This window comes from Cololabis saira, chromosome 6 (assembly GCF_033807715.1).
Source record: "Cololabis saira isolate AMF1-May2022 chromosome 6, fColSai1.1, whole genome shotgun sequence".
In the NCBI taxonomy this organism is placed as follows: Eukaryota; Metazoa; Chordata; class Actinopteri; order Beloniformes; family Belonidae; genus Cololabis; species Cololabis saira.
The window spans coordinates 22,223,637-22,234,744 of record NC_084592.1 but is presented as its reverse complement, the minus strand read 5'-3'; the positions used below and the strand labels follow the sequence as shown (position 1 = coordinate 22,234,744).

The window sequence follows — 11,108 nt, the reverse complement described above, 5'->3', positions numbered from 1 at the left end:
ACATGACATGCAGATGATGGTTTACTTACCCCCCCTTTAACTCTCACCATGTTGGCTGGGACTCACTTCTGTGCAACAAGGAAACAACCTTTTCCAAGGCTTCCGCATTGACCGATAATTCCCGAATAAGTGAATGCAATCAGGTAATACTGGGCAGCATGCTTGAGTGTTGAGTTGCAAATAAAGACAGACATTACCAGTCAAAATTATCTTTTTATTCATTATGAAATCATGTTATGAAAATAATGACAACTAACCATATATCAGACAAATTATCTTTCCGTACATCAACAACAAAAGTCTGCTCTGGAGGATGCGACAACTCAGCGGCTGCCAGAGTTAAACCGTCTCTTCATTGTGCTGGAGTGTGCTTCGTCTCACCCTGAAGTGGCCAGTTCCCCGCCGTCCGTTCACTCTGAAAACGTTTGCAGGGCTCTTCGTGTCGCCCACATGAGAATCCACTGCAACTTCTTTTCTTTTTTGTCAACGTAAAGGACAAGTTCACAGATATACCAGATGTAGTCCGTGTTTCAGGCTTCCTGTCGTCCCCTTGTCTATTAATAATTTACACAAAATCTATACATACTTACAGCAAGCTGGAGCCCGTCTCTGAAGAGATGTGCACACAGAAGTAAGAGAAGCAATGTACAAGGATGAGCATCTTTACAATTCAATGTAACAAACAAGGAGGGAGGTTAAGATGAGCATATTAGACACTTGCCTCATAAATGCAGCACATTATTTATCATCATCATAATTCAACTTTCACCCAACCTTGTGGCTCTAGAAGTGAAGTCTTGTTGCACACTTTGGAGTGATAAGGTCGCTGACCTCGGTTGAGCCGTATGTGCAGCCGGATGTAGGATGAGCGCACGAAGGTGCGGCAGCAGACGCCGCACTTCAGATCCTCCGAGCAGCTCTCCGTCCTCTGAGGCTGGTGGCGCGACGGCCCCGATGCCGGTCTGGCCCGTCCGGAGGCCTCCTGGGCCTTGTGAGAAAGCAGGAGCGACAGTAAACGAAACCCCTGACCGCATTGCTCGCACTTGAACGGCCTCTCCCCGGTGTGCAGACGAACGTGTGCGAGGAGCCCGGCCTTCTGGGTGAAGGACTTGTCACAGTAGGTGCACTTGAAAGGCTTCTCGCCCGTGTGCAGCCGACGGTGCGTCTTGAGATGCGAGGCACGGCCGAAACTCTTCCCGCACTCGGGGCACTTAAAGGGCCTGTCTCCGCTGTGGATTATCTGGTGGGCCACCAGGTGGGAGGACTGGTGGAAGTACTTGCCACAGGTGCTACATTTAAACTTCCTCTCCTTGTTGTGAGAGGCCGGGTGAAGGGCCAGGTGGGCAGAGGAGATGAAGGTTTTGGTGCACAGGCTGCAGCTGTGGGGGTCTAGATGGACTCGCCGGTTTGGGCGTCCTCCGTTCGGGGGGATTCTGCTCCCCGCTTGGCAGGACGCGCATCTGGAGGGACTCACTGCTTTGTTCGTCTGCTGCTGCTGTTTTGAAGAAGCTGAAGTGGAGTCGGGGTCAGAGTCGGGTTGTGGCAGAAGAGGGATGCTGCATCCACAGCCTGAGCAGAGCCCAGACCGCAGCTCTTTGTTACTGGTTTTATCCAGCATGCTCCCATCTATAAGCACAGAGGAGGGAGGGGGACTCCTTCACACATGATCTGAATGGGGAAAAAACGATTTGTAAGGCATTTGAGCTCATGCAGAACAGAAAACACGCCCATCTTCTGCGAAGGAAGTCGATTTGAGCAGATCCTCTAACCATGCACATCTTAAACTGTATATTAAAAAAAAAAAAGCCTATTTAGCAGCTTGTCTTCTGCATACTGCGGGCCCCGATTCGTAGCAAACAATAAGCAAGAAAAGACGCGGAAGCGAGTAAAGGCTGATTTATGGTCCCGCGTTACAACGACGCAGAACTACGGCGTAGGGTTACGCGGCGACGCGCGACGTACGGTGTGCGTCGCCGCGTAACCTACGCCGTAACTACGCCGTACCCTACGGCATAGGGTTCTGCGTCGATTTAACGCGGAACCATAATTCAAGCTTAACACTAGATGCACAAATCTCTTACATACCGACTCATCCTCCTCCGAGAAATGATGTTCGTATTGAGTTATTTATCTTGTGATCGCGGTTTAAAGACAAAAATAGGAGGCTTGGATGACAACAGAGCGGCTGCCTGCTCGTATTTCGTCGGCAGTCCGGCCTCTGCAGCGACGCAGCTGCAGCAGCATCTAGCGAGCGGCGGAGCGAAGAGACGCGACAAACCCCGGAAAAGTGCTGCAAAACAACACACCAAGGTGTTCACCAAAACGAACAAACAAATAAAGAAATAATGGAAAAAAAAAACAATCAAAATGTTGCCATTGTTGGTCATTGCTCAGCAGGCCTGGACTGGGACAAAAATTTGGCCCTGGACTTTTTGGTCCAGACTGGCCCACTACATTTCGCACGCAGATACTGTGCCAACTCGCCCCGTAAACACACAAGCCCTTATTAACACTACTATACTTAACAATTGATATTTTACTAAAATGAAATTAACTTTTTCTTACTGTATTTAACACAAACAGTTCAGTTTGTCATGAGTTTTCATAAGCATAGGTTTGTTTGACAACTGTGCATCAATGAAAATGAAAACAGATGAACAGACATAGCCTATCTTATTGTTTTCATTTTGATAAATAATTTGCAGAGAAATTGCAACATATTGCAATCTATTTAATATCACAAAAATATTGTGTAAAGACATATGTATATTATATGATATTATTGTATTGTAAGACTTCTGGAGACCCCCCTAAATATAAATGCAGATGTTTTATTGTAACAGTAGTTAATCAGTGTTTTATTAGTTCTATTTCGTCCCTACTGACCGCCAGGCGGTGCTGTAAGCACTGGATATCTCCCCTCGCGCATGCGCATGTCGAGTACAATACCAACAATGTCACGTCACCCGTGACCCCTGCATGACCCCCGGAAGGGGTATATCTTCCGGGGTCAAGCATGGGATCGGCTCCTCATTCTTCTCGCATCGCGCTGAAGTACAGGACGGAAATAGAAGGCTGGTTGAAAGCTTCTTCCTTTCCTCCCTAAAACCGCCGGCCTCTGTGCAGCTTCGTGCCGTAAGGTAGGAGTAACGATCTCTGTCGTCCTCCGAGAGGCTGTGGCCACGCAGTATTTATTGGTGTTCGTTGCGGCGGCGGCGGCGTCTCCCCGCCCCGCCCCCCTGGGCCAGCTGGCAGAAGGTAAGCTGTAGGCTGCGCCCGACACCTGAATATTATTCTGTGCAGTTATTTTTTCTGCAAAAAAAAAAAAAGAGAAGACAGAAAAGGATTATTATTTTTTTTTTCTAAAAAAAAAAAAAAAACACTTCTTACAGCCGTGGTGAAGGCCACGCCCCTCTCCCACCGGCACACTTGTGGTGACGGCAGCGTTTCGCTCCCTCTCCCACTTTATTAAAGTGACAACATTATTTTTTTCCTTGCAGATTATTTTTTCTTTAAAAAAAAAAAAAATAATAATATAAGAAAGGAAAAGAACAGCGCCTTTTTGCCTGTTTTGCGGCCGTGGTGACGGCAGCGTTTCCGCTCCCTCTCCCACCGGCTCGTTCAGGGTGACGGCAGCATTTGCTCCCTCTCCCACTTACTGATGTGATATTGTTATTTTTCCTTGCAGTTATTTTTTATTTTTTTCTTAAAAAAAAAAAAAAAGGGAAAAGAAACAAGAGAGGATTGTTCTCTTCTTTTTGAGTAAAGACGCCTTTTTTGCCTTTTCTCATAGCCGTGGTGACGGCAGCGTGGCCCTCCCCTCTCCCGCCGGCATATTGGCGGTGACGGCAGCGTGCTCGCTGTGGTGAAGGCAGCGTTTCCGCTCCCCTCTCCCACTGACACACCCATATTGACGGTAGCGTGGCTGCTCCCCTCTCCCACCTGCATATCGGTGGTGACGGCAGCGTGCTCGCTGTGGTGACGGCAGCGTTTCCGCTCCCCTCTCCCACTGACACACCCGTATTGACGGTAGCGTGGCTGCTCCCCTCTCCCACCTGCATATCGGTGGTGACGGCAGCGTGCTCGCTGTGGTGACGGCAGCGTTTCCGCTCCCCTCTCCCACTGACACATCCGTGCTGACGGTAGCGTGGCCCTCCCCTCTCCCGCCTTCATATTGGTGGTGACGGCAGCGTGCTCGCTGTGGTGACGGCAACGTTTCCGCTCCCCTCTCCCACCGACACCTACGTGGTGACTGCAGCGCGTCCGCTCCCCTCTCCCACCGGCACATCCGTGGTGACGGCAGCGTGACCGCTCCCACCGACACATTCGTGTGGACGGCAGCGTGTCCGCTCCTCTCTCCTGCCAGCACATCCGTGGTGACGGCAGCGTGTCCGCTCCCTCTCCCACCGGTCCCTGTGATGGAGCGTTCATGCCCAGGGTGCATGGCCTCCCTGGATCCTGCGGTTGACCAGGACCTCTGCGTGTCATGCCTGGGCCCTGAGCAGCCGGGGCCGTCGGCCAGCCTCCCCTCATCCCAGCCGGGGTCTTCGCTGAAGCGATCGGCGAAGAGAGTGGTGGGGGCCCCCAAACGACGGCGGATGACGAGCCAGCTCTCCTCGAAGGTAGATCGCTTGGCTGCCGACATGGAGCAGATGAAGGCGCTCCTCCTCAATCTGCAACCTGGTACTGGCCAGGTGGAACCTGCCGTGCCAGAGTTTGCTCTGGGGTCGCCACCGCCGCTGCCAGAGGACGCAATCTCCATTGCAGCCTCGGCGAGCCAGTTCAACGTGTCATCAGGGGACCCGGCCTCACAGCGCTCGGGGTTCTCCTCGCACTCATCTGCCCAGAGCTCTCGGGAGGGGACGGTTTGTTCCTCCGTGCAGAGCATTATCCGCACTGCCCTGGCACACTTGCAGCTGGATGCACCGCGTGCGGAGGTGGCCTCTAGCGCCTTCCACAGGCGCAATCCTTCTCCGGTGGAATTCACCATTCCGCCTTCGTCGGATTTTTTGAGGGAGCTGCACTCATGCTGGAGAGATGTCACAGCCCTCTCCAGGCTAACAGCTGATGACCGTGCTCTGACGGCGATGGAGGACGCTGCAGTGGCTGGTCTCCACCACATGCCCCCCATCGAGCCCTCCATTGCAGCACTGATAGTGGCTCCTGATGAGGCTCTGAAGCCAGATCCCAAGTGCCCCTCTACCCAGTGTAGGGTTACTGATGGGCATATTTGTAGGGCTTATGAAACAGCGGCGCGCATCGGCCGGCTGGGGAACACCCTTTCTCATCTGCTACTGGCCCTCTCCACCTCCCTGCAGGATGCACAGGTGGATGATTCCACACGGGACTTGTGTGATGTGTCCCTACAGGCTTTTGCCTCCCAGACGAGGGAACTGGGGCGGCTGATGTCCACCCTGGTGCACACGCGCCGTCATGTCTGGCTGGCGCAGTCACCCCTGACAGAGACTGCTCGTAGGGTTCTTCGTCAGGCACCGGCAGAACCGGGGGAGCTGTTTGGGGCAACTGCCCTGGAAGCTCTGAACCGCACCGCCCTGGCCGATGAGACCAGGCAGCGACTGGTGCACCTTCACAGGAGGGCGCCCGCTTCCAGTACACCGAGGGGCCCTTCGTCCGCCCCTGGACGTCGCCCCCAGCCTCCTGCCCGCAGGAGCCAGCGCAGCTCCCAACGGCCCGTTGGACAGCCTGCCGGGGGGTTTCGCCCCCCTGTGCGCGGACCGCCCCAGCAGCGTCGGGGTGTTGGCCTCGACCATCGCCCCCGCGGCACGTCCAGAGGCCGGGGGAGACGGCGCTAGGGCCACGGGGCCGGTCGTCGGCTGCTTTTCCCGGCAGCAGCTCAGTCACTGGGCTGCCTGCTCGTCGGACCCCTGGGTAATTTCCACCTTAACCCACGGGTACGTACTGCAGTTCCGACACCGGCCCCCTACCTCTGGCCAAGGGCGCCATTGTGCCGGTAGACCCCCTGCTGCAGCCCCAGGGGTTCTACTCAACCTACTTTCTCGTCAGCAAGAAAGACGGCGGCCTTCGTCCCATCTTGGACCTGAGAGGCCTCAACGGGTACATGAAGGCCCTGCCCTTCCGGATGCTGACCACAGCAGATGTTCTGCGTGCGGTCGGTCAGGGGGAGTGGTTTACGACGGTAGATCTACAGGACGCTTACTTTCACGTGCCGATTGCGGCACAGCACCAGCGGTTCCTGAGGTTCGCCTATCAGGACCGCCATTACCAGTTCAGGGTGCTCCCGTTCGGGCTCTCCCTGTCCCCAAGAGTTTTCACCAGGTGCGTGGCGGCAGCCCTCGCTCCCCTGCAGGCACAGGGTATGAAGGTTCTGCCGTACCTGGACGACTGGCTGATATGCGCGCCGTCCCGAGAACAAGTGGTGGCAGACACGGCCCTCCTTTTGTCGCATGTGGCCAAACTAGGGCTCACAGTGAACAGAGGGAAGAGCTGTCTGGCTCCCTCCCAGCGAGTCGCCTACTTAGGATTGGTACTCGACTCGGTGACCATGAGGGCCTGTCTCTCACCGCGGCGTGTGAGCGACATCCTGCGGCTCCTCCCCCGATTCAGGAGGGGCAGACGGCTGCCTTACCTCCAGTTCCTGCAGCTTTTGGGCAGATTAACAGCCGCCTCGGCTGTTGTGCCTTTGGGCCTGCTGAGGCTACGCCCCCTGCAGATGTGGCTGAACAGCCTTCGCCTGGATGCCGAAAGGCACAGGCACAGGCTAGTCAGGGTGTCGCGGGTGTGTGTCCATGCCCTGGCACCCTGGAAAGACGGGGCATTCCTGCTGGGGGGTGTGCCCTTGGGCACTATCACCTCCTTCCGGGAGACTGTCACCGCAGATGCCTCCCTCTCGGGGTGGGGTGCTGTTTGGCGCGGCAGGCCTGCCCAAGGGCAGTGGTCTGCGCGGGACCGCACACGCCACATCAATGTGCTGGAGCTCCGTGCTGTACACCGAGCACTCGAGCACTTTTTACCTCACCTATGGGGGAGGCACGTACTGGTTCGGTCGGACAATGTGTCCACTGTCTCCCAGATCAACCACCAGGGGGGCACCGGGTCTGCACAGCTGCTGCAGGTGTCCCGGGGCCTTCTGACGTGGGCCGCTCCTCGCCTCCTCAGCCTGCGGGCGATATACCTGCCAGGGGTCAGGAATCAGGTGGCAGACTTCCTGTCCCGACACAAGCCTCCCCCAGGAGAGTGGCGGCTTCATCCGGAGGTAGTGGGGATGATTTGGGTCCTCTTCGGCAGAGCGGTGGTGGACCTCTTCGCCTCGGGCGTCTCGGCTCACTGCCCCCTCTGGTTCTCCTGGACAGAGGAGACCAGTCCTCTGGGTCAGGATGCCCTAGGGCACGAGTGGCCCGACGGGCTCCTGTACGCGTTCCCCCCACTACCTTTAATCCTTCCGACGTTGCAGAGGGTCCTCCAGAGAGGTCACAGGCTCCTCTTGGTGGCCCCCTTCTGGCCGGGGAGACCGTGGTTCCCACTACTCCGGAGGCTCTGCTGCGGCACGCCATGGCGCCTACCCGACCGGAGGGACCTTCTGTCCCAGCTGGGGGGTCGGATTTGGCATCCCGACCCCCGTCGCCTTCAACTCTGGGTCTGGCCACTGCAGGGCCCGACCCGTTAGTGTCAGGCTGTACTGAGCCCGTCAGGGCTACCATCTTGAACGCTCGTGCGCCCTCCACCCGCCTCCAGTATGAGTGCAAGTGGAGGAGATTCTCTGCCTGGTGTGCGGACAGGGCAGAGGACCCTATGCTTTGCCCTGTGGCCACGATCCTGGAGTTCCTTCAGTCCCTCCTGGATGATGGCCGTGCTCAGTCCACCTTACGGGTGTACGTGGCGGCCATTTCATCACGACATGCCCTGGTCGAGACTGCCACCGTGGGGTGCCACCGGCTGGTTTCTCTCTTTCTTAGGGGGGCTCTGAGGCTGCGCCCCCCGAGGACCCCAAGGGCCCCGGTGTGGGACCTGTCTATGGTACTAGGTGCCCTCTCTTCTCCACCTTTTGAGCCCTTGGCCCAGGTGGACCTGAAGTGTCTTTCTATGAAGACGGCTTTTCTCCTCGCTATGACGTCAGCAAAGCGAGTCAGTGAGTTACATGCCCTGTCAGTCAGCGGGTACTGCCTGAGGTGGAACCCGGATGGCTCAGGGGTTACGTTGTGGCCGAACGTGGCGTTCCTGCCCAAGGTCCTGCCACGCGATCATGCTAATCGGCCTATCCAGCTTGCCCGGTTCGACCCCGAGCCTGCGGAGGGTGGGCCAAGCCCTTTGTGCCCCGTACGGGCCCTTACTGCTTATGTTGCTGCCACCGCGCCTGTGCGACGGTCGGAGCAGCTTTTTATCTGTCATGGTGGCCCTAACAGGGGGCGCGCTATTTCTAGACAGCGCCTGTCCCACTGGGTGGTGGACACCATCGAGCACGCCTACAGGGCCAGTGGCCGCCCCTTACCAGTGGGGGTGAGGTGCCACTCGACCAGAAGCGTCGCGGCTTCTTGGGCTGCCCTGAAGGGGGTGCCTCTGGAGGACATCTGCACAGCGGCTTCATGGACGTCGCCGGACACGTTCTCCAGGTTTTACCGGATCAATGTCGCCACTCCCCAACCATTGGGCGTGGTTCTACTCCCGGGTCCTTCTGCCCCTGATCAGTGAGGTATGTGACCGGGATTCTATGTGACATTGTTGGTATTCGTCATCCAGTGCTTACAGCACCGCCTGGCGGTCAGTAGGGACGAAATAGAACGAAAGTTACGCCTGTAACTACGGTTCTATGAGTCCCGGATGACCGCCAGGCCTGCCGGTCACTCCGAATCCTCGTGCTCTCGCGAGAAGATTCTAGGAGCCGATCCCATGCTTGACCCCGGAAGATATACCCCTTCCGGGGGTCATGCAGGGGTCACGGGTGACGTGACATTGTTGGTATTGTACTCGACATGCGCATGCGCGAGGGGAGATATCCAGTGCTTACAGCACCGCCTGGCGGTCATCCGGGACTCATAGAACCGTAGTTACAGGCGTAACTTTCGTTTTAACTGCATAATGTGAAACAGTCATTAAACCATAAACACTGACTGAAAAAAATATGTAAAGCATATTTGGTATGTTGTTAGATCAATGTCCTTCATGAACAAATAGGACTGTGGGCAGAAGAAAGGTGCATGTTGATACTTAAAACACTAAAACTCTGGTGACATGCTTTGGGGGATGTAATTATAGGTTAAAAATTGTGAAACTAGCAGATATCTATGCTCAAACCACTTCAAGTATAAAATAGTACAAAAAGCAACTATTAATTAATCATACGAATATAGTTATTTTCCAATACTTTATATAACTTGATTTTGTAGGCTAACAAACCAAACTATGCAGATTTTGCGATTATGTCAAGTAACGTTAATAGACAATTAACGGTGTTAACGTTGCAATTAAGTGTTTATCCACAGCATATTAGGCTAGCACACACTGACCTGCCATCACATGGATGTATTATAGAGCTGGATGGGAGATTGAAAATTGCCGCCCATTCATTTCAATGCATTCTGCTCAGCCAGCGCATACGCCGAAAAAATCTCTGACTTCCGGGTTTACTTCCCCATACACGGGCCCATAGAGCATGCGCAGTTGAGTCATCTCCCATGATGCTCTGGGGCCTCCCATCATGCCCTGGGGCAATGACGCGAATATTAATATAAAATGTATTAATATAATATATTAATTCATGTATATTATTACATGTATAGTATTACATATATTATTAATGTATTAATATAATATAATTACATAATATATATTAATATAATACATCTGTGGATGGCACGGACATGGCTGTGACGTCAGCCGTCACGTCACGCCTAGAAAGAGACTTTTCTTTGACTTTTCTGGCCGTTATAAAACATTTTTGACGGATATAAAGTCCATGACTTAAAAATATAGAATACAAAGATTATTAATTGCCGGAAATTACAGCTGGAGGTGTCCTGTGAACAGTTTTAGAGGCTTCTCTTTTACTATTGCGGTCTATGGGAAAAAAGCTTTCTGGGCCCCATGGGATTTTTTGTTGCAGTACCGCGGCTGGCCACTGGAAAAAATCGGCGCGCCTTCTGAGTGCGAGACCCGGGGGCTGTGCCATCACCACCACCTATCTCCTGCTCCTGTACCACCATGGCAGCGGGAGCCTCACTTTCACCCTCCTCCTCCTCTGACATCATCACCTGCTGCTGAGACGGACCCGCAGGCACAGCTGAAGTCCCGGAGGCCAGGCCGGCCCCCGCAGCGAACACGGTTACAATGTTTTTGCTGGTAGCAGTAGCACCATCATGAGAGAGTGCTTTTTTTCTCTCTCTCAACTTTTCAGCGCCCCCTTCTCGTTTTTTCTCCATTTTGCTTGTCTGTGTGCTGTTTCTTTCTTTCTTTCTTTCTCGCTCTCTACCAATCATAACGATTGCCCATCATTAAAGGTGATTGGACGAGGGGGGGGGCGGGGGGATCTAGTACATGAATGGGTGGGACTCTTGGGCCTCTGTAGCCTGGGCCGGCCAGGTATGACAGGCAAGTCTGTCTATGAGTGATGTGTGAGAGATCATGGCAAGACGAAGCAAAAAAAAAAACAAAAAAAAACGGCAGCCCCTGGCGGCCCATTATTGAACGGCCCACCGGGAAAACTCCCGGTACTCCCTATGGCCAATCCACCCCTGTTGCTCAGTAAGTTTCGTTTCACTCAGGGAATCTGAGGAAACCTTATTTCTAACTCGCAGGTGGCAGCTTTGGTTTCGTTTCTGACTAATTTACGTTTTTTTTTTTTTTTTTTTTGCAAAAGAAGTCGTTTAAACCGGACGCCTGCAGACTTTATAAAAGGAGGACTGATGCTCAGTCCCTAGTTTAACTGGAGCTGATCCGAGATGCGCTGACACGGAACAGGTACTGTGCTTTTATATCTATTTATAAGCTCTTTGGAGTACATTATACGATTTATTTATTTATTTTAAAAAAGGAACATTATTATTATATTATTTTTTCTGTTTAATTTTTTTGTCACATGCCAGCATCCTGTTATTAATTCCTGTTTATTGTTACTTGAAGTGGTGGTTTCACAA

At 53.6% G+C, this 11,108-nt stretch overlaps 1 protein-coding gene across 1 annotated transcript; it reads right to left on the bottom strand.

Annotated features, from left to right (window-relative positions):
- Nucleotides 1-339: 339 nt before the first annotated feature.
- Nucleotides 340-1,460, bottom strand: LOC133445593 (zinc finger protein 239-like). Its single transcript, XM_061722916.1, has 4 exons — nt 1,404-1,460; nt 775-1,309; nt 591-609; nt 340-475 (listed from the first exon to the last, which is right to left on the bottom strand). The coding sequence occupies exons 1-4, from the start codon at nt 1,458-1,460 to the stop codon at nt 340-342; spliced, it is 747 nt and encodes a 248-aa protein (XP_061578900.1).
- Between the last annotated feature and the right edge of the window lie 9,648 nt (nt 1,461-11,108).

Excerpts from the sequence above, each read along its gene's own strand:
- LOC133445593 (XM_061722916.1), bottom strand. The coding sequence starts at position 1,460 with ATGCGCGTCCTGCCAAGCGGGGAGCAGAATCCCCCCGAACGGAGGACG. Across the intron at positions 1,310-1,403 it reads AACGGAGGACGCCCAAACCG|GAGAGGAAGTTTAAATGTAG; the intron begins GCGAGTCCATCT and ends TCTCACAACAAG.